This window comes from Mya arenaria, chromosome 11 (assembly GCF_026914265.1).
Source record: "Mya arenaria isolate MELC-2E11 chromosome 11, ASM2691426v1".
NCBI lineage: Eukaryota > Metazoa > Mollusca > Bivalvia > Myida > Myidae > Mya > Mya arenaria.
Genome location: NC_069132.1, coordinates 64426139 through 64448852, shown reverse-complemented (window position 1 = coordinate 64448852; position 22714 = coordinate 64426139). Strand labels below are relative to the sequence as shown.

At 35.8% G+C, this 22714-nt stretch overlaps 1 protein-coding gene across 2 annotated transcripts in view; it reads left to right on the top strand.

Annotated features, from left to right (window-relative positions):
• Positions 1–22714, top strand: part of LOC128209082 (apoptosis-resistant E3 ubiquitin protein ligase 1-like) — a 43756-nt gene that overhangs the window by 3106 nt on the left and 17936 nt on the right. For both annotated transcript variants that reach the window (XM_052912926.1, XM_052912925.1), the window contains exons 3-5: positions 1280–1518; positions 15757–15992; positions 22116–22353. In XM_052912926.1, coding sequence (XP_052768886.1) covers positions 1280–1518; positions 15757–15992; positions 22116–22353 — 713 coding nt within the window. The remainder of the gene's footprint in view (positions 1–1279; positions 1519–15756; positions 15993–22115; positions 22354–22714) is intronic.

Sequence of the window (22714 nt, the reverse complement as noted above, 5' to 3'; positions counted from 1 at the left end):
GATTAAATAATAAATAATCATCTTTTTATGCCCCCTTTTGAAAAAAGTGGGGTATATTGTTTTGCACATGTCGGTCGGTCGGTCGGTCTGTCTGTCTGTCGGTCGGTCGGTCGGAATACCAAATGGTTTCCGATCAATAACTTGAGAACGCTTTGACCGAGGGACCTCATACTTGGTATGTGTATTGGTCATCACCAGCAGATGAACCCTATTGATTTTGAGGTCAGTGGGTCAAAGGTCAAGGTCAGTGTGACCTTTACATGAAAAACGGTTTCCGATCAATAACTTGAGAACGCTTTGACCCAGGAACCTCATACTTGGTAGGTGTATTGGTCATGACCAGCAGATGAACCCTATTGATTTTGAGGTCAGTGGGTCAAAGGTCAAGGTCAGTGTGACCTTAACATGAAAAACGGTTTCCGATCAATAACTTGAGAACGCTTTGACCCAGGGACCTCATACTAGGTAGGCTTATTGGTCATGACCAGCAGATGAACCCTATTGATTTTGAGGTCAGTGGGTCAAAGGTCAAGGTCAGTGTGACCTTTACATGAAAAACGGTTTCCGATCAATAACTTGAGAACGCTTTGACCCAGGAACCTCATACTTGGTAGGTGTATTGGTCATGACCAGCAGATGAACCCTATTGATTTTGAGGTCAAAGGTCAAGGTCAGTGTGACCTTAACATGAAAAACGGTTTCCGATCAATAACTTGAGAACGCTTTGACCCAGGGACCTCATACTAGGTAGGCTTATTGGTCATGACCAGCAGATGAACCCTATTGATTTTGAGGTCAGTGGGTCAAAGGTCAAGGTCAGTGTGACTGTAAGCTGAAAAAAGGTTTTCTGATTGTCCATATTTTATTTTCTTATATAGTAGACAGTAGAAATTTATATGTCACTAAATGCATGAGTTGAAGTATCAGTTTTCAGTGAACATCTAGTTTTCATTCATTTTACATTAATAATGTAACTCATGCTACAGTTATAACATTCCAAAATTTTTTACAACAAAACTCAACTAGAAAGAAATTAAAAATGAAATGAGGATTTGTAGGTTTTCACTTGATTCTGAACTCTGGCTTGAGACTGTTTGTTATCATGGCCTCAGGTCTTCTGACACTCATCTTATAAAGGTCAGTCATGAGAACCATTTTTATTTGCTTATCCTATCCTTGGGACAAAAAGAGGCCAAATAGACAATCAAACCCATTCTCAGGTATGAACCAATACAACTTTCTGCCTGAGGCGTTACTTTGTTACTTAATTTCTTTACAGGTTAGAAAAATTGGGTATTAACAATTTAGCCGGCCTCCATCGTTTAGCGGACAAAGATATATTGGAATTGACGCAAGATGACCATACATTCCGAGACTACAAGATCTTCAAGAAGGTCGTAGGCAACCTGAGGAAGCTTAGTCCAAACACTAAACAGCTTGAACTGGACATGTTAATGCATCATAAAACCGGCTACATTCCACAGGCACCGTATTCCTTATGGTCGCTGTTGTTTTGGGGTGAGTTTATTGTAACCATTTCAGGCATAGTAAGCAAAATACTTCTTGGTTATTACACTACTTGGGGTATTCAAATGGCTCTTAGATGTGAAGTATGTTAAAAATACCATGTGAACCTGAGCCTCAGTGATGTCTAGTGGCTAAAATATTTATTTATTTATTTTAAATTGGCAGAGCGCTGCAGAAAGGGTGAAATAGGCACATTGTATTTGGCTTTGATGAACGTTAAATTTATTATAAATTTTGTATTAAATGGTAGTGAATGTTAGATTCTTTTTATTATCCCCCGCCTTGAAAAGGCGAGGGGATATAGTAATGGTAGGCGCGATTCCGTGTGTGTGTGTGTGTGTCCGTCCGTCCGGCCCACATTCATTTCTTTGCATCTTCTCTTACATTTCTCATGCGATTTCTACCAAACTTTCACAGATTGACGGTCATAAAGTGAAGCAGGGCATATTGTCGGGCTTTCATGATTTGACTATTTTTGAAAGAGTTATTGCCCTTTGCTTATTTTACATTTGAAATTGGTTTCTTCGCAACTCCTCTTACGTTTTTCATGCGATTTCTACCAAACTTTCACAGATTCATTATCATATAGTGAAGAAGCGCATATTGTCGGGCTTTCATGATTCGACTATTTTGGAAAGAGTTATTGCCCTTTGCTTATTTTACATTTAAAATTGGTTTCTTTGCAACTGCTCTTATGTTTTTCATGCGATTTCTACCAAACTTTCACAGATTGATGATCATTAAGTGAAGCAGCGCATATTGTCGGGCTTTCCTGATTTGACAATTTTTGAAAGAGTTATTGCCCTTTGCTTATTTTACATTTAAAATTGGTTTCCTCGCAACTCCTCTTACGTTTTCCATGCAATTTCTACCAAACTTTCACAGGTTAATGACTATATAGTGACGCAGCGCATATTGTCGGGCTTTCCTGATTTGACCATTTTTGAAAGAGTTATTGCCCTTTGCTTATTTTACATTTAAAATTGGTTTCTTCGCAACTCCTCTTACGTTTTTCATGCGATTTCTACCAAACTTTCACAGATTGATGGTCATAAAGTGAAGCAGCGCATATTGTCGGGCTTTCCTGATTTGACTATTTTTGAAAGAGTTATTGCCCTTTGCTTATTTTACATTTGAAATTGGTTTCTTCGCAACTCCTCTTACGTTTTTCATGCGATTTCTACCAAACTTTCACAGATTCATTATCATATAGTGAAGCAGCGCATATTGTCTGGCTTTCATGATTCGACTATTTTGGAAAGAGTTATTGCCCTTTGCTTATTTTACATTTAAAATTGGTTTCTTTGCAACTGCTCTTATGTTTTTCATGCGATTTCTACCAAACTTTCACAGATTGATGATCATTAAGTGAAGCAGCGCATATTGTCGGGCTTTCCTGATTTGACCATTTTTGAAAGAGTTATTGCCCTTTGCTTATTTTACATTTAAAATTGGTTTCCTCGCAACTCCTCTTACGTTTTCCATGCAATTTCTACCAAACTTTCACAGGTTAATGACTATATAGTGATGCAACGCATATTGTCAGGCTTTCTTGATTTGACCATTTTTGAAAGAGTTATTGCCCTTTGCTTATTTAACATTTAAAATTGGTTTCTTCGCAACTCCTCTTACGTTTTTCATGAGATTTCTACCAAACTTTCACAGATTGATTTTCATTAAGTGAAGCAGCGCATATTGTCGGTCTTTCACGATTTGACCATTTTTGAAAGAGCTATTGCCCTTTGCTTATTTTACATTTAAAATTGGTTTCTTCGCAACTCCTCTTACGTTTTTCATGCGATTTCTACCAAACTTTCACAGATTGATGACTATATAGTGAAGCAGCGCATATTGTCAGGCTTTTGCGATTTGGCCATTTTTGAACGAGTTATTGCCCTTTTTTTACATTTGAAATTGGTTTCTTCACAACTCCTTACATTTTTCATGTAATTTCTACCAAACTTTCACAGATTGATGACTATATAGTGACGCAGTGCATATTTTCGGGCTTTTGCGATTCAAACTTTTTTGAAAGAGTTATTGCACTTTCTTTATTTTACATTTAAAATTGGTTTCTTTGCAACTCCTTACATTTATGACTATATAGTGACACAGCGCATATTGTAAGGCTTTTGCAATTTGACCGTTTTTGAAAGAGTTATTGCCCTTTCTTAATTTTACGCATTTCTTATGTTCCTGAGAAACTACCCTTATCATTGATTGGCTTTCGTTACAAAAGATGTCCCCATGAGGCGGGGGATATAGCTGTCTGTGACCGCTCTTGTCACATAAATGTTTGTTACCAAAAAGGATGATAATATTCATTGCTCAGTAAAAAGTTTGATGGTGAATTAGTGGGATAAGTTAATGTCAATGTCAAGCTGGCCATTATAATATTATAAGTGATGGGGTTATTGACCTGATTATATTATGGGCAAAGGAAACCATATCCGTTTATAGCGAATATCGAACTGGAATATGACTTCGTGTGCCCTGTATATACCATATCAGGCCACCTACTGACCAAGAAGGTATAATTGGGGGGAGGGGGAAATATAATATCAGTTAATATATGCCATTTTTGTACAATAGTAATTGGGAAAAAACCCGAAAATCAACAAGTAAAGATATGTATTAACTTAATCTGTTAAGGCTCTGAAAATACCTCAAACTTCCCCTTTGACCACGACCAAGTGGCTGCCCATTATTATTATTAGTGCTTTCAAGATGTCTTTATGGACAATATTATCTACAAGTATAAAATACACAGGACAGACTGAAAACAAAGTTAAGAACATTTGCTTTTTCTGAAGACCAATATTTCAGGGCTTCGGTTAACGGAAGTTTGGAAGTATATAACACCCTAAAAGTGTGTCAAAACTTCCAAAATTGAATTCATGGAAGTACAAAAACTTCCACTTTTTTGAAGAAAACTTCCAAAAGTGAAGGATTTGAAGTTCAGAATAATAAAATCTGGTGTCAAAGTTACCTAATGGCCACATTTTTAAAAGTCTTGAAGTATTTTTTTTTTCTTTTTAAATACAATTTTTGGTAATTTGCAATTTGAAATAACAAATAATTTAATATCAGAAGTATTGGACATAGTGGAAATTCTTAGAGTTTGAGAGGCATCAACTTCCATAAATCAGGGGAAAAACTTCCAAAATTGATGTCAAGGAAGCTCATACTTCCAGTTAAAAAATCTTAATGGAAACCCTGAATAATATAATGTAACTGTAACAAATGAAATTGTCATACTGTTACTTAAGCTGTCTGAAAACCTGTCTGCTTGTCACCATATACAAACACTGTAAATAGACATTATTCACCGAGACAAAGAATTGTCCCATTCATTTGCCTTATAATGCCTCTCAAAACCAATCTTCTTGTCACCATCTGCCAACACTGTGAGTCTTATTCTCAGGAATCAGAGTAATTAATGTCATGGAAAAATTGTACCGTACATCTGTATCACAACTCATTGTCCGACTCATTGCCTATGCCTCTCAAAACCAGTCTTCTTGTGACCATCTGCCAACACTGTGAGTCTTATTCTCAGGAATCAGGGTAATCAGATTGTCTAAATGAATGTCATGGAAAAGTTGAATGCTCTGAGACAATGCCACGCACTGTTACGTGGCTAAAACTGGTCACAGTGCACCAATAAGGTTAGAGGCAGGTAGATATGAAAAGCTAGATGTTAATGACAGAATCTATCCAATCTGTAATATTGAGATGGAAGATGAAATGCATTTGCTACTTAACTGTACAACATATACTGAAATTTGTCAGTTATTGGTTCAAAAAGCTAGTAGTGTTAATGCAATGTTTAACGCATATAATAATACTGAAAAACTTTGCTTCCTCTTATCTGATGAGAGAATTGTAAAATATACTGCCAGAACCTGCCAAAATATGTTAAAACTTAGAATGAAATTTCCATAGTCTATTAAAATTAGAATTTTTTGTGCCATTCCTGAATGGATGTTTTATCTAAAATATCTGTATCTGTTTTATATTCCTTTTTAACTTAAAGGGACTATACTCCGTATGATGAAATAGCGGAAAAAAAGAAAATTGTCGAATTTATTTTACTGACACAAACTTGGTATCGATATTTACAATGCATTGAAACTTACTTACTAAAGTACCACATAGTTTACAAATATTTTATTTTTCACAGTTTTTTCGTATTTTTCCATTAAAAAAAAATGTTTACCTAGTAGAATTCAGTCCTTATGTGTGATTGGCTAGCCGATGTTATCACGTGATATTACCAAGTTAGGTATATACATGTGTAGCATAAATATTCAAACTGTTTAGAGTAAGCCTTCGTAGCACAGTGGATACGACACTGGACTGCAATTTTGGCGACACTGGTTCGAACCCGGTCCCCGACTCGATTTTTTTTTAAATTTTGGTATTTTTTTTACAATTATGATATCAAAGAGTAAAACATTTTATTAAACAATTGTCCTGAGATTCGCTACAGAAATTTTTTAATTTTGGTGCGAATATGGTGTACAGTCCCTTTAACATGTTCTACCTTTTTATGATGGAAATAATAAATCAGGAACTATATGTTTTTTGTGTTTTTTTTTTAAAATATCCGGAAATATAAAATATGTGAATATGCCTAACATTTTAAGTACTGCTTTTGCTTAATTAGAAAATATAAAACATGTTAAACTTAAAACATAAAAAGAATACTGTAATTATGCTCGCCAATTTTTACTTTATGATTAAGCTTGAAGTTCTAGAATTCTGAGTAATGGCAATTCTTTCGAAAGCATCATTCTCTGTCAAGTTCTTAAGATAACAGTTATGCATAAAAAAGGATGGATCTGTTCAATATTTGGAGGGAACTATTATTCCATTACTCATGTTAAAAGCTGCAGATTTGATCGGCCTGTGCACTCTCAAGTTTTAAATCTGCATATTTATTGTATGCTGGATCAGTGATGATCGCAAGGAATATTTTTTCAGCAAAAATTCTAGTTTATTTATAGAAACAAAATCAAGGCCCCCAAAAAAGGTTTTGTTAGGGTTGCATCCTTTTCGAAAATAGGTAGGCTTTTATTTGTTTTATTTATTTATTAGGCTTTATATAAGAACGTTATTTTTATCATGGTGAATGGTGTTAAGGTAATCTTCTGGCCCCAATTTCTCAAAACTTCTTAAGCTTAACAGGCTTAAGTCGCTTATTTCAATTAGCCAAAATACATACTGAAAATAGATTTTGATAAATGAAAAATGGTGTATTCTGATAATCATACAGATTATTCCTTCATAATTTCTAAAAATTCTGAAAGAAATTAATATAACACATTTTATAGAACAACAAAAATAGTGAGATTAGCTTAATCCTGTTATAAGGGACTTAAGAAGTTTCGAGAAATTGCGTCCTGTATAATGCGTTCAATGCTTTATACTTCATATGAGATCACACAAGCGGTAGGGTCGGCGCCTATTTCGTAGGAAGGGTCGGGTAACCCAAACCTAATGTGTTTTTTAAGGCCTCACAACATGGCTCATTGGCTTACACATTTGTCAATGCAAAATCAGATGAGTGGCAGTTTATAAGGACCTTTTAATATCCGCGAGAGTTTAGTTTTCTTTAGGATTAAACTTAGTACAAAGATGCAAATTAATTGGCTGAAAATATAGGTTGTATTCTAATGAGAGTTGGAATTATTTATCCTTTATATCAACAGATTAACACAGGGTTTATGTACAATGACAAATAATGTACTGATGTCACAGAAGGTCATGAAAAAGAGCAGAAGATAATCTAAGAATAAGACAAAGAAAGAAAATAAAATGATAATTTTAATACAGATTAAGTTGTGCTTGTTGTTTTTAAGGGGCTTGCGTCCAAGCCTGACATGAATGCCTGAGAATTGCTTGGAGGCCCAGGCTCATGCTCCTCCTGGGAATTTTTAATCAATCATATTTTCACTGGCATAAACTAACCTTTCTAGATATCAAAATTGCGAAGGAATGTTTTTTTGTCATGTCTTGGGCCATAATTTTTTTTTATAAATATTTGCAGCATTTCCAGGTCTACAGAAAATGCCGTGATACAAAGTATTTTCATTATATTATCAATATTAAATACAATATATATTTACTACAAGGACATTAGTCCAGTAGTGAAAATGTTTATTATCTGCCAGCCATGAACATCCTCTATTTAGGGGCAAAAGAAGACATTTTAAATGGGAGACACACATCATTACAAAACAACAAATATGTCCTACACAATGAAATTAAATGTTAGGTTAACAACCATCATAAATCTAATTAGGAACTGCGAGAGACAAACATGAACATGTTCAACTGCGGGTGAACGTTTCTTCCATTCTTGAATGAAGCCTGGAGATTGGTGCTGAGTGCTCTGAATTTCTTCAAGAGGATTATTTTAGGCCATCAGAATGAGATCAATAAAAAATGTAGAATAGCCCATCTTTCCTAAACACTCTCACTCTGTATGATGACTCGCCTTTTGAGGGTATCGATGGATTATTTGTAATGAGTTTTCCTGCTCGTTTCCCTGTTTTGGATAGCATTAAATCTGGCTCTTTTGTTGGCATTGTTTGGTGTGAACTCGGAAGGATAAAGAATATAATTGTTGTTTGTTCTCTCTTGTGAACAATGGGAAACATAGAATATCAGCCGAATGAAGTAAGTAACATTGTGACATGTTTTTAATGTTTTTGCGAGCTGGTTTTTGTCTGTTTCTGGATTTTCAAAGTAAACAAACTTCCCCCTCCCCCTAAAATTGTCCAAGTATACTTCTAATTTTGATAAAGGAGAAAAAGCAATAAAATATATGCCCAAAATACATCATTTCAGGCTAGAAATTGTTAAAACTGCACTAAATAATGTGTGTGACTGATATAAAAGCTCTGCAAAGCTGTATATATATAATGTTGCATGTTAACCATTGTGACAAATAATATTAATCTTTCATAATCAAGGTTGTTCATTTTGATCCTTTTTTCCATTGAATTTTAAGATCTGGTGTAAGTTATTACCAAAATCATAAGTGCCCTCCTCTATTTGCAATTGTTCGTCATTGCACCATATAAAATAGATCTTACACTTGAAAAGGTTGGTCATCTGTCTGTTTTTAAATGGTTTAATTTGTCAGCTGATTGGTATCCCCTGCTGCTTTATGGGCATCATGGAACCCTGTAGTTCTATACAACAGTGGTCAACAAAAAATTGGAAGTTATTGCCCTATAATTTTGTACTTGAATAGGATATCGATGTGTGTTAATTTATGTGAAAGCCTAACACTGTCCTAAATATTGAGTTTTTGCTTGCCTTCTGTTTACCAGTTTTTCAGGAAATGTTGAATGTTAGTCAGATGTTTGTCAGGAATATTGGTTTGGCATACTATTCTTAGCCACGCCTGTTTCTCGAATTTACATACCCTTGAAATGAAAAATTGTCCAAAACTTACACCTTTTAAAGTGTGATTTTTATGCCCCTCAAGTCCCTCCATCTGTCATTTTGTCTGAAACATTCTTCTTAAGTGGATGTACCACAAAGTGTATTAGACCCAATCTCTTTAACTTCTTGAAATATTGATCAGCATTATTAGGAACTTGTGCATGTGGGATTATGTTTGACATTAAACTTGGTCTAACAAAGTTTAAGGGCCCTATATAGTAATGATGTAGTTAAAATGAGGACTATCAGGTCAGAAAAATCTTGTCTCACATATGACAGTCATCGAAATTAGACTTTTGGATCAACAAGCCCAAACTATTATACTATTGCTTGGCATCAAATTTTTGAACAAGCCCTGCTATATAAAATTCAGAATTTGAGCAAGCCCGAAAGACATTTAACCAGTGCAGGGCTTGCGGGCTTGTGCTGATTTCGACCACTGATATGATGTTTCAAAATAATTAGATGTACACTTGTGCACATGAAACTTAATAGGAATACTGGTGAGCGTGGTATGTTCTGGACCTGGAGATGTCTATGACATTTCATTTGTTATGGTCCTTGATGTAAAGAAATGGATTGGAAATTGTACCATTAACCTTTATTTCATTTAGAGATAAGGTGTCAGTACAGGGCGGCCTGTTTCAATAAGTTATCTTACTAATAACTGTAAATTTTACGCTTTTTAGAATGGTTGCATACACCCATTAAGTTACCAGCAGAATGTACATGTTATAACGATTTCATTTTTGAAACACAGTTACGCCCAAAGTGGGCTATGCCTGGAACTTCAGCCGTATACGATTGTTATTGAAATGTGGCCCAGGCCCATATTTTCGATTGAAGCCTGCACCAAAATGATTGTAATGTAAAGAATTCACAAATTTTAAACATGATGGAATCATGACATTCTCATTTCCTGTTTTACAGAATATCCTGATAGGATATTTTTTGGTTTAATTTAAGAAGAAGTTTTGGTGTTTAAGCTCATGTTCCTGCCGCGCCGGACATACATGTATTCTGATTTAATCATTTAAAATACTTCCGCTGAAAACACAATGGCTAACTTTCAATTAAGTCATCAATTGGTTTCATTTTGTGTTTTTTTTTGGTTTTTCAGTGGTTAATGTGTGCATGCTAGTTAGCATAGAGATTATCTAAAACTCAACGAGCATTTGGGTTTTCTCAAGCAAGAAATTCTGAGTAAAAAAAAACACAAATCTGGGTTCTTGTGCAGTAAACCAGCTGACACAGAAGATATTAGTATAAAGTTTTTAAACATATTTTATTCAATTATATACATGTATATCAAAGATCACATTGCATCAGTGTATGGCATACAATTATATACATGATATATTGAAACATATAGAGCTTACAATGTTTCTCTTAACATGGTTGATGTCGAAAGCAATACGCATTGCTGCAGTCACCAGTCAATATTGTTCATATGAGTAAAAGGACCTGTAATTATGCTGGAGAATGAGGTTTTTGACCAGATCAGCAAAATATTATCTCCTTTTTTCTTTGTAACTCATAACACACCCATAAAAAGCTTCACATAAGTGATTTAATAATATAAAAGAGAACATGTTTAATAGTAGCACTTACTTAGAATGTCTCAATGTAAATACTGTTGGAGTATTCTAGCTGCATCCCAGCATTGTCTCTGTCAAAGATTTCCAACGACCTTCTGTAGCATATCCATGCCAGGTCCAGTCTGTTCTGAAGTTTATAGCAGTGGCCCAGCATGTTGTGGGCTGTGTTAATATGGCCATGTTCTGGCCCAAATATGTTCTCATGTAGGTTATGTAGTGCTGCTTGTGTGTTCATTGGTTGGTGTATTCCCTGTAGGTGAGACATAGCAGTGTCCCTGCATGTTGAAGGCTGTGTCAATATGGCCATGTTCTGGCCCAAATATGTTCTCATGTAAGTAATGTAGTGCTGCTTGTGCGTTCATTGGTTGGTGTATTCCCTGTAGGTGAGACATAGCAGTGTCCCTGCATGTTGAAGGCTGTGTCAATATGGCCATGTTCTGGCCCAAATATGTTCTCATGTAGGTTATGTAGTGCTGCTTGTGTGTTCATTGGTTGGTGTATTCCCTGTAGGTGAGACATAGCAGTGTCCCAGCATGTTGAAGGCTGTGTCAATATGGCCATGTTCTGGCCCAAATATGTTCTCATGTAGGTTATGTAGTGCTGCTTGTGTGTTCATTGGTTGGTGTATTCCCTGTAGGTGAGACATAGCAGTGTCCCTGCATGTTGAAGGCTGTGTCAATATGGCCATGTTCTGGCCCAAATATGTTCTCATGTAGGTTATGTAGTGCTGCTTGTGCGTTCATTGGTTGGTGTAGTTCCCTGTAGGTGAGACATAGCAGTGTCCCTGCATGTTGAAGGCTGTGTCAATGTGGCCATGTTCTGGCCCAAATATGTTCTCATGTAGGTTATGTAGTGCTGCTTGTTCGTTCATTGGTTGGTGTAGTTCCCTGTATGTGAGATGTTGTAAGTAATAAAGGAATTGGACACAGTCAGTGACTACATTGTTCTTCCACTCAACTCTATCTAATATATTATATGTGTTCAACTTCCATACTTCTTATCATTTCAAATTGAAGATGCTGTGGAATGCAGTGTATTACGTCTTTTGTGAAGGTTATGCACAACATCATGTATTTTTGACTACTTTGAAGTTTGACAAGGCGATCAGTTTGTTCTGAAACTCAGTGTTTGGTATCTGGCATTTCCTTCCATCATGTGCACAACACTGGCACACTCCTGGTCCCAGCAGCCCTTCAAAGTAAGTCAGTACTTCTTCAGCGTCATCATACTGCCCTCAACAGTACAACATGGGGGCAAATTTCAACCTACTGGACATAAAGTCAGAGTCAAATGACAGCAGGTACCAGTTGAATATATCCTGTCTTATTTGTTGATGGAGGTAGAGGCACCATGACGCCAGCTTGGAGGCAACAGTGCTGCATAGGAATGGTTCATCAGAGAAATTACTCCCTGTTCATGGTCACTTGGGGAATATGGCATATTCTGTAAAATAAACAAGTGGCTTTCAATGTCATCAGCTGAATTATCAGTTATTCATTTGTCAAAAAACAAACAAACTTATTTCTTTAAACAGTAGTTCCTGTAGAACAACACTACAGGTTCTTGTGCTCACATTCAGATATGGTACATTTTAAGACCTGAGCATTGTAGCAATCTCAAACCAATATTGTCCATTCTGGTAAAAGACAAACACTGTAGTTTTGTATTGATTAAATGTGAAATGATTTTGCACAGTTTTGGAAGTTCCCAAATATGCGACCCACAAAAAGATTTACACCAGACATTGTAAAATGTGGACAGTATTTCTGTTTCAACCATCTTTTTAGTATTGTCAATAATAGGCACAATCATTTTATAATATTGTCTCCCCTCAATATTTCTGAAAGATAGTTTTTGATTGTATACATCATCACAGTTGTAATGTGACAAGTGCTAAATCTGTCCCTAAACAAAGGCTTTAATAAAGATTTTCTTATTATTTTGATGTGTGTATATGTTTTAATTTGAATAGGGATAAAGTCAAACATTAGAAATTGTTCCATCATGCAATGAAGTTGAAAACCTCCTCTGCCATTTTGAATAAGGGTAACTGGTTAACTTAGAAGCCTGAAGGAACCATGAATGCTGTAGATCTACACATTGATTGTTTAGATGGGCTCACTGTGTAGCCCTGTGGCACTAGGAAGACTCCAACCTCCCTGGCCCTGGCTAGTGTGTCAGGTATTGGCCAGTGTCCAGGGCGTGGTCTGTTGAACATACACTGACATTCTTCATGCATCTGCCTACAATGGAATGCTCGTACATGGTCAACCCTTTCATCATTTGACATTGATGGTCCATGTATATATATTTCACCAGATTCAGTTTGTTGCTGTATCCAGTCCTGTAATTCAACTCTTCTATATCCAACATACCATTAGGACCTTCTGCTTGTGCTGCTGGCAGTGGGCAGTCACCTCTCAGTCCCTGTAAGTAGCAGAGTTGAGGGGGAGTGAGCTCGTTCTTAACACCTGCAGATTTGCCTTTCCATATTACCAGTCTCTCCAGTCAAGAATCACATGTTCATAATTATTACAATGCAATCGGTCAGTATCAGATTCCATTCCAAACATAAGGCCTCACTCTGACTGCCAAATACTCTTGTTTCATTTATTTGAAATAATGGGAGATTTGTCACTATGTATCCCTATAGCTTGAGTTCCTCGAGTGGTTCCGATTTCTGATTCCTCCACAATTCGTAATGATTATCATTGGAAAAAATGGGAGATTTGTCACTATGTATCCCTATAGCCTGATATCTTCGAGGATTTGCAAGTAATGATTCTTCAAAGTTCATAATGATTGTCATTAGAAGTAATGGAAGACTTGTCACTACGTATTCCTATAGCCTGAGTTCTTCATGGAGTTCCAAAAAATGGTTCTACATTTCCTAATGATTTTTTCATTAAGAAGTGATGGACAATTTGTCACTATGTATCCCTATAGCCTGAGTTCCTCAAGGAGTTCCAATTAATGATTCCTGCTCAATTCGTAATGATTGTCATGAGAAGTAATGGAAGATTCGTCACATTGTATCCCTATAGCCTGAGTTCCTCAAGGAGTTCCAATTAATGATTCCTGCTCAATTCGTAATGATTGTCATGAGAAGTAATGGAAGATTTGTCACATTGTATCCCTAAAGCCTGAGTTCCTTGAAAGTTCCAATTAATGATTTTTCCACAATTCCTAATGATTGTCATTATATGTTATGGCAGATTTGTCACTATGTATCCCTATAGGCTGAGTTCCTCGAGTGGTTCTGATTTCTGATTCCTCCACAATTCCTAATGATTATCATTGGAAAAAATGGGGTATTTGTCACTATGTATCCCTATAGCCTGAGTTCCTTGAGGTGTTCCAATTAGTGATACCTCCATAGTTCCTAATGATTGCCATTAGAAGAAATGGAAAATTTGTCACTGTGTACCCTATAGCCTGAGTTCCTCAAGGAGTTCCAATTAATGATACCTCCACAATTCCTTTTTATCACTAGAACTAATGGAATATTTTTCACTATGTATCCCTATGGTCTGAGTTCCTCAAGGAGTTCTTATTAATGATACCTCCACAATTCCTTATGATTGTCATTGGAAATAATAGCAGATTTGTCACTATGTATCTGTTATAGCCTGCGTTCCTCGAGGAGTTCCAATTAATGATTCCCCACGATTCCTTATGATTGCCATTTGAAGTAATGGATGATTTTTCACTATGTATCCCTATAGCCTGAGTTTCGCGAGTACCGTAGTTCAAATTTATGTTTCCTTCAGAATTCCTGATGATTGTTATTAGAAGAAATGGAATATTTGCCACTACCAGTATATATCGTTATAGCCTCAGTTTGTTGAGGAGTTTCAATAAATGATTACTGAACAATTCCTAATGAGTGTCATTAGAAATAATGGGAGATCTGTCACTATGTATCTCTATAACCTGAGTTCCTCGAGGAGTTCTTATTAATGATTCTTCTTCAATTCTTGACTATTGTCATTAGAAGTTATGGCAGATTTGTTATACTATGTATTCATGCCTAAAGCCTGAGTTCATCGACGAATTCAAATTAATGATTCCTCCACAATTCCTTATGATCGTTGACAATCATAAGGAATGACCAATAGAAGTAATGAAAGTTTCTCCAGGAATTTCAATTAATTACTAGTCTAATGATAGTAATTAGAAATGATTGGAGATTTGTCACTATGTTTCCCTATAGCCTGAGTTCATCAAGGAGATCCAATTAAAAAAAATTCTTCTATTCCTAATAATTGTCATTTGATATAATGGGAGATTTGTCACAATATGATTCTTGATGAGTTCCAATTCCTGATTTTCCACAACTCCTTTATGATTGTCATAAGAAGTAATGGAAGTTTCTCCAAGAGTTTCAGTTAATGAGTCTTGCACAATTTCTAATGATTGTAATTGGAATTAACAGGCCATTTGTTACTATGTATCGCTATAGCCCGAGTTCCTCCAGGAATTCCAATTAATGACTCTTCCACAATTCCTAATGATTGTCAGTAGAAGTAATATGAGATAATTGTCGGAATTGTTTTCAGTATATAATTACCCATCTTTTCTTGTCAGTAGCATTATGTAAGACTTTAAAGCTAAAGTATTATATTGTATTTGTGTCTGTCTTTACTTCCCTGTTTGGTTAAATGATTGGTGCAATCATTTTATGGAATCTTTTAATTTAGCTATCGATTGAAAGAGATTGAAATATGAACAGGAAACATTTTACACAATCATTTATACAATCTGGTTCTCATGGATGATTCATTTAGTTATTTAGAATGGTGGAATGTGAATGATGTTCTATAATTTAATGTGAAAACAGATGGCACTTAGTTTCCGATTGTGAACCTCGTGTTATTTGTCTTTCATCCTTTATGTAATAGCTATTGTTTATTTTACTGCTGATGAAAGTTTTAAGAAAAGAGAACAACAATATAATAATTACTAGTGTGGTTGTAAATATCTCTTTACAAAGCCAGCAAGCATATGCAAACCGCTAAATGAAACAAACTTATCGCTTAAAGTAATGGATCTTTGGCTGTTGTCTACATTTGATCTTTCAAGATCTGTCCAGTGATTCCATTCCCAGATAAATAAGAGTAAACACTTGACTTTATTTCCATATCAACTTAAAATGTTTCTCATGTATTTCCAGGATTTACTGCAGTGCTGGTCACATGTGTTACCTTGGTGATAATGTTCATAAACCTGCCGACCACAATTATGAACCGCGTTCAACCGCTGAGTATTTCTCTACAAAGCCTCTCAAATCTCTCCAAGAAATCGCTATTCTACTTTAGTGGTCAGTATGATGTCGCCCAAAACACAAAGGTCACTTGGGATTGGGACGAACCACAAATCGTTGGTAAAACAATGACCTTTAACATCAGGGTAGGTTTTCATTTCATTTCTATTTATTTAAAACGTATTTTATTGTATATATTAATAATATATGCACATGATTTAAGTCATTATCACGAACAATAGTTTTATATAATTTTGTTGGGCCACAAGTTATAATAACATTAGAATATGGCCTTCACCTCATTTATAATTCAGATTACATTTATGTAAGTGTTGGGTATGTAATGTGAGATGCCCTGTTAAACACAGAAACAATAACTTTACCTCTTAAAGCGATTTTTAATAGTAAAGGTAAAAATAAACAAACTGGTCAATGTGGCAACTATGACGGGTACTTTACTAAAAAGAGTCATGTCGGAGGTTGTTAAACTATGTCAGAGGTGGTCAGAGACTCAAAGGTATCCATTTGACAACCATGTGCTTTTATACATGTATATTGACAAAATATAATCCTTTATTGGTTATATGAATGGTTGGATAACTCCTTTTGTGTTAATCTGTCTGATTTGTATCTCCGACAGTCATTGGACGATATGATGAAACTTGGGTTTCAATTCACATACATACTCAGAAGTACCAACACTGCATATGGTCACAGTCATAGAACTGTGCAAGGCTATGTTTACAGCCCTTGTGTCATACAAGCCCGTGGTCACAGTCATAGAACTGTGCAAGGCTATGTTTACAGCCCTTGTGTCATACAATCCCATGGTCACAGTCATAGAACTGTGCAAGGCTATGTTTACAGCCCTTGTGTCATACAAGCCCATGGTCACAGTCATAGAACTTTGCAAGGCTATGTTTACAGCCCTTGTGTCATACAATCCCATGGTCACAGTCATAGAACTTTGCAAGGCTATGTTTACAGCCCTTGTGTCATACAATCCCATGGTCACAGTCATAGAACTGTGCAAGGCTATGTTTACAGCCCTTGTGTCATACAATCCCATGGTCACAGTCATAGAACTGTGCAAGGCTATGTTTACAGCCCTTGTGTCATACAATCCCATGGTCACAGTCATAGAACTGTGCAAGGCTATGTTTACAGCCCTTGTGTCATACAAGCCCATGGTCACAGTTATGGAATCTTGTAAGGCTATGTTCACAGCCCATGAGCCTTTATAACAAACAAATGGTCACAGACATTTTATTCATGCGAGCAAAGGGTCAGACGGTCATTGAACCATGCAAGACTATGTTCTCAGTCATTCAGCCATAGAAGCAAATGGTCACAGTCATTGAACCCTGTAAGGCTATGTTCACAGTCATTCAGCCATATAAGCAAATGGTCACAGTCATTGAACTGTGTAAGGCTATGTTCACAGTCGTTCAGCCATATAAGCAAATGGTCACATTGAACTGTGTAGGGCTTTATTCAGAGGTATGATCCATACAAGCAAATGGTCACAGCCATTGACTTGTGTAAGACTTATTTCACATATTTCTTGTGCCAGACAAGCACTTTGCCACAGCCATTGAACCATGTAGGGTTATATTTACAACCCTTGGTTCATAACAGCAACTTGTAGAAAAGGATATGTTTACAGTCCATGAGTCATACAACCAAATGGCCAGAGTCATTGAGTCATACAACCAAATGGTCAGAGTCATTGAGTCATACAACCAAATGGTCAGAGTCATTGAGTCATACAACCAAATGGTCAGAGTCATTGAGTCATACAACCAAATGGTCAGAGTCATTGAGTCATACAACCAAATGGCCAGAGTCATTGAGTCATACAACCAAATGGTCAGAGTCATTGAGTCATACAACCAAATGGTCAGAGTCTTTGAGTCATACAACCAAATGGCCAGAGTCATTGAGTCATACAACCATGTTAGAGTCATTGAGTCATACAACCAAATGGTCAGAGTCATTGAGTCATACAACCAAATGGTCAGAGTCATTGAGTCATACAACCAAATGGTCAGAGTCATTGAGTCATACAACCAAATGGTCAGAGTCATTGAGTCATACAACCAAATGGTCAGAGTCATTGAGTCATACAACCAAATGGCCAGAGTCATTGAGTCATACAACCAAATGGTCAGAGTCATTGAGTCATACAACCAAATGGTCAGAGTCATTGAGTCATACAACCAAATGGTCAGAGTCATTGAGTCATACAACGAAATGGTCAGAGTCTTTGAGCCATACAACCAAATGGCCTGAGTCATTGAGTCATACAACCATGTTAGAGTCATTGAGTCATACAACCAAATGGTCAGAGTCATTGAGTCATACAACCAAATGGTCAGAGTCATTGAGTCATACAACCAAATGGTCAGAGTCATTGAGTCATACAACCAAATGGTCAGAGTCATTGAGTCATACAACCAAATGGTCAGAGTCATTGAGTCATACAACCAAATGGCCAGAGTCATTGAGTCATACAACCAAATGGTCAGAGTCATTGAGTCATACAACCAAATGGTCAGAGTCATTGAGTCATACAACCAAATGGCCAGGGTCATTGAGTCATACAGCCAAATGGTCAGAGTCATTGAGTCATACAACCATGTTAGAGTCATTGAGTCTTACAACCAAATGGTCAGAGTCATTGAGTCATACAACCAAATGACCAGAGTCATTGAGTCATACAACCAAATGGTCAGAGTCATTGAGTCATACAACCATGTTAGAGTCATTGAGTCATACAACCAAATGGCCAGAGTCATTGAGTTATACAGCCAAATGGTCAGAGTCATTGAGTCATACAACCATGTTAGAGTCATTGAGTCATACAACCAAATGGCCAGAGTCATTGAGTCATACAACCAAAGTGTCAGAGTCATTGAGTCATACAACCAAATGGTCAGAGTCATTGAGTCATACAACCAAATGGTCAGAGTCATTGAGTCATACAACCAAATGGCCAGAGTCATTGAGTCATACAGCCAAATGGTCAGAGTCATTGAGTCATACAGCCAAATGGCCAGTCATTGAGTCATACAACCAAATGGCCAGAGTCATTGAGTCATACAGCCAAATGGCCAGAGTCATTGAGTCATACAACCAAATGGCCAGAGTCATTGAGTCATACAGCCAAATGGTCAGAGTCATTGAGTCATACAACCAAATGGCCAGAGTCATTGAGTCATACAACCAAATGGCCAGAGTCATTGAGTCATACAACCATGTTAGAGTCATTGAGTCATACAACCAAATGGTCAGAGTCATTGAGTCATACAACCAAATGGCCAGAGTCATTGAGTCATACAACCAAATGACCAGAGTCATTGAGTCATACAACCAAATGGTCAGAGTCATTGAGTCATACAACCAAATGGCCAGAGTCATTGAGTCATACAACCAAATGGCCAGAGTCATTGAGTCATACAACCAAATGGCCAGAGTCATTGAGTCATACAACCAAATGGCCAGAGTCATTGAGTCATACAACCAAATGGCCAGAGTCATTGAGTCATACAACCAAATGACCAGAGTCATTGAGTCATACAACCAAATGGCCAGAGTCATTGAGTCATACAACCAAATGGCCAGAGTCATTGAGTCATACAACCAAATGGCCAGAGTCATTGAGTCATACAACCAAATGGTCAGAGTCATTGAGTCATACAACCAAATGGTCAGAGTCATTGAGTCATACAACCAAATGGTCAGAGTCATTGAGTCATACAACCAAATGGTCAGAGTCATTGAGTCATACAACCAAATGGTCAGAGTCATTGAGTAATACAACCAAATAGTCAGAGTCATTGAGTCATACAACCAAATGGTCAGAGTCATTGAGTCATACAACCAAATGGTCAGAGTCATTGAGTCATACATCCAAATGGTCAAAATGATTTTGCTCATGCCCATCTTTTTTTTACTGAAAGAAAAAAATACTCCAAACTTCAGTTATTAAATGGAATTATAAGTTTTCCGCTGAGCATAGCACTTAAAAAACAGTTCAAGATGTTTTGAATGTTATATTAAGTGAAAATTGAATAGTTGTTCAAATTTTTCGAGCTGAGTGTAATTTGCAATCATAATGAGAGACAATCCCAGGATAATGTAATATTATGCAACTTTTTTAAACAGCAGGAAACAATTTGCATACAAAACCCAAATTTTCTGCATAAATATTGTCTGGATTCATGTTGCAGGGCTGTAATTTCCCCCAAAATGTGCATTTCCATGTTTGGTGTATGTATTGATATTTTCTTGATGTAAATATACTTTGGCATAACTGTATGATTAATACTACCCCCGAGTAACTTGTTGGCAATGGTGACGGATCATTGACATTACAGGCCTTCCAGTGTTCCTACTTTTTCCTACTTTTTTTAACAGCTTCCTACTTTTTTCTAAAAATATCCTACTATTCCTACTTTTTTAAAAATAAAGTCCCCAAAAATATTAAAGTTTGATCTTTGTGCTAGTTTTATTTGCAGAAAATGAACAAAAGATGTCAAACTGGCTGGTTTCTGTTGTTGAAAGGTGTGGCAACATGTTCCACTTTGACGTGCATCATCTTTTCACCCACACAGTTCACCAACAGAAACCGACTAAGCATCATTCACTAAAATATTCAATGTGGCATATAGAATGGTATGATTTTGCATTAAAAACATATCCTCTAGGTAAGTTAATAGCTTTTAATAATTACATATTTAACCAAAAATATTCCTACTTTTCCTACTTTTTTGTAAAAAATATTCTTACTATTTCCTTCTTTTCTGTCAGAAAACCTCCTACTTTTTTCCTACTTTTTTGTTAGTGGCTGCTGGAAGACCTGACATTATCTTATTTTTTCTTAATCATGTGCTTGTTTCAGTAATGTTTTAATTCGCTTGAATCATCTTTGAATGGGATATCTTGGATTCTTAAATTCTATATTATTATAGAAACTGACTCATGTAAAAAAAAGAATGGAATATCATTCCAGACCATTTAGCACAACATATATAAGTGGATGTGGATATAAAACAGCCATATTGTTTATATTGTTTAGGATACATCTTATTTAGGATGATTACGATGAAAGAAATATTTATTTATTTATTTTGCTATTTGGTTTATGCTACCACATACTTATGAATCTATACAAAATTAATGGTATGAAATGAACATCTTATATTGTATTAGATATCATCGAGATAAATGTTCTTCAAAATGTTGCGTGCAGACATGTCACAAAAACACATATATAAACATGACTTTATCTGGTAACGTATTTCACTGAGATTGAATGAGAAGGATTAAATACCAGAAAGAAATTTCTTGCCAAAACATTGCGTGCAGATCTAAACATCGGAAACTCGTGCCAGACTTACCAACCAAAGTGTTGCAATCTCTGTTTTCTTACATAAATCTTTTATAGATAGAATGCTTAAAATATTGCATTTGTTTGATCAGAAAATAACACATTTTGTTAAAAATATCTGTTTAAGACTATAATTATTTAACATTTCATTTCATATTATGAAAGTTAACAAGGATGAATTAACATCTGTCACTCGATTTGAACATTCCATGTTTTTTCCCGCTTAGATATGATAAACCATCCCGTTGGGAGCGATAATGAACATTTCATGTCTTTTGTTCGCATTTTGGTTATTAATATAATGACATGCATTACCAGTTGGGACATTTGTTTCCCAAACATGATGCTAGAGTTTCGGAAGCTTCGGTTTTCTGATCAATAGAACTGCAGCGGTGCTATTCTGGTTTTGAGAATCGGATCGGTTAAAATTTGGAATTTGTTCTGTCAGGATTAAATTCAGTTAGAAATTCAAATGAAAGATTGGATGATAGTGATTAATTATGACTTTGTTTGATTTAAGAAAGATATCATAGTGTTTGCTGGCTTGTGAATATTTTTTTATTTAAAAAGATTGATTATAAAGAAAAGTAATTTTTGGAGTTTTCTTGGAATTAATTTCGAAATATCAAGTAAAAATTGCTTGCTTCTAAATGCCTCATAAATTATTATGATCTATCAATAAAGTAAAAAACACTATTTGAAATTGTTACGTTGTTTTACATAATCTCATCTTTCAATTAATTTAAGTTTGTCTATGTTTGAAAAAAAAGTGTAATTGTTATAACGTAGTCGTCTTCCACAAATTGTTATACATTTTCTCTACTATTTTCACTGTGAAAGAATATTTCTCATAACAAATCTTTGTTTTTTCTTCCAGTTTTTACACAAGAACTCCAAACTGTACCCAATATCTACACGAGACAACATAACCGTGGAGATAAGTCATGCCGGGTCAGAGGTTACCAAGACGATGACCTTGGGAGGAGAGAACGCAGAGGAAGCAAACCTAGCTAAAGTGTCCTTCGCCGTTCACAAATCTGGGGAATATACCATCTCTGTTATGTTCTCTAGCAGACATATCAAGGGCAGCCCGTTTTCAAAGAAGTTTGAAGCAGGTACATGCTTTTTATGCTTTTTAATCTTTTTAATTAAAATGTATAAGTTATCATTTCCCAAAGTTATTCATTTTAATCATTTGTTAGTGAAATGTGGGTTCAATTACTTCTGTGCATTATAAACATGGACATGGAAATATGAAATTAGCCTGCAGTACACAGTCATTAATCAAACAGGTATTTATCCTGAAATTTAAATTGTCTTTAATTAATTGAAGGGAAAATAATATTCATGCCATGTTAATATATGTAATATCTGTATTGTTTTGATTGTGCAGTAAGATTCTTATAAATATTGATTAGTTGGTTTATACTAATGTATTTTAGCTCGATTGTGACGAAAGCTGATAGCTTATAGAAT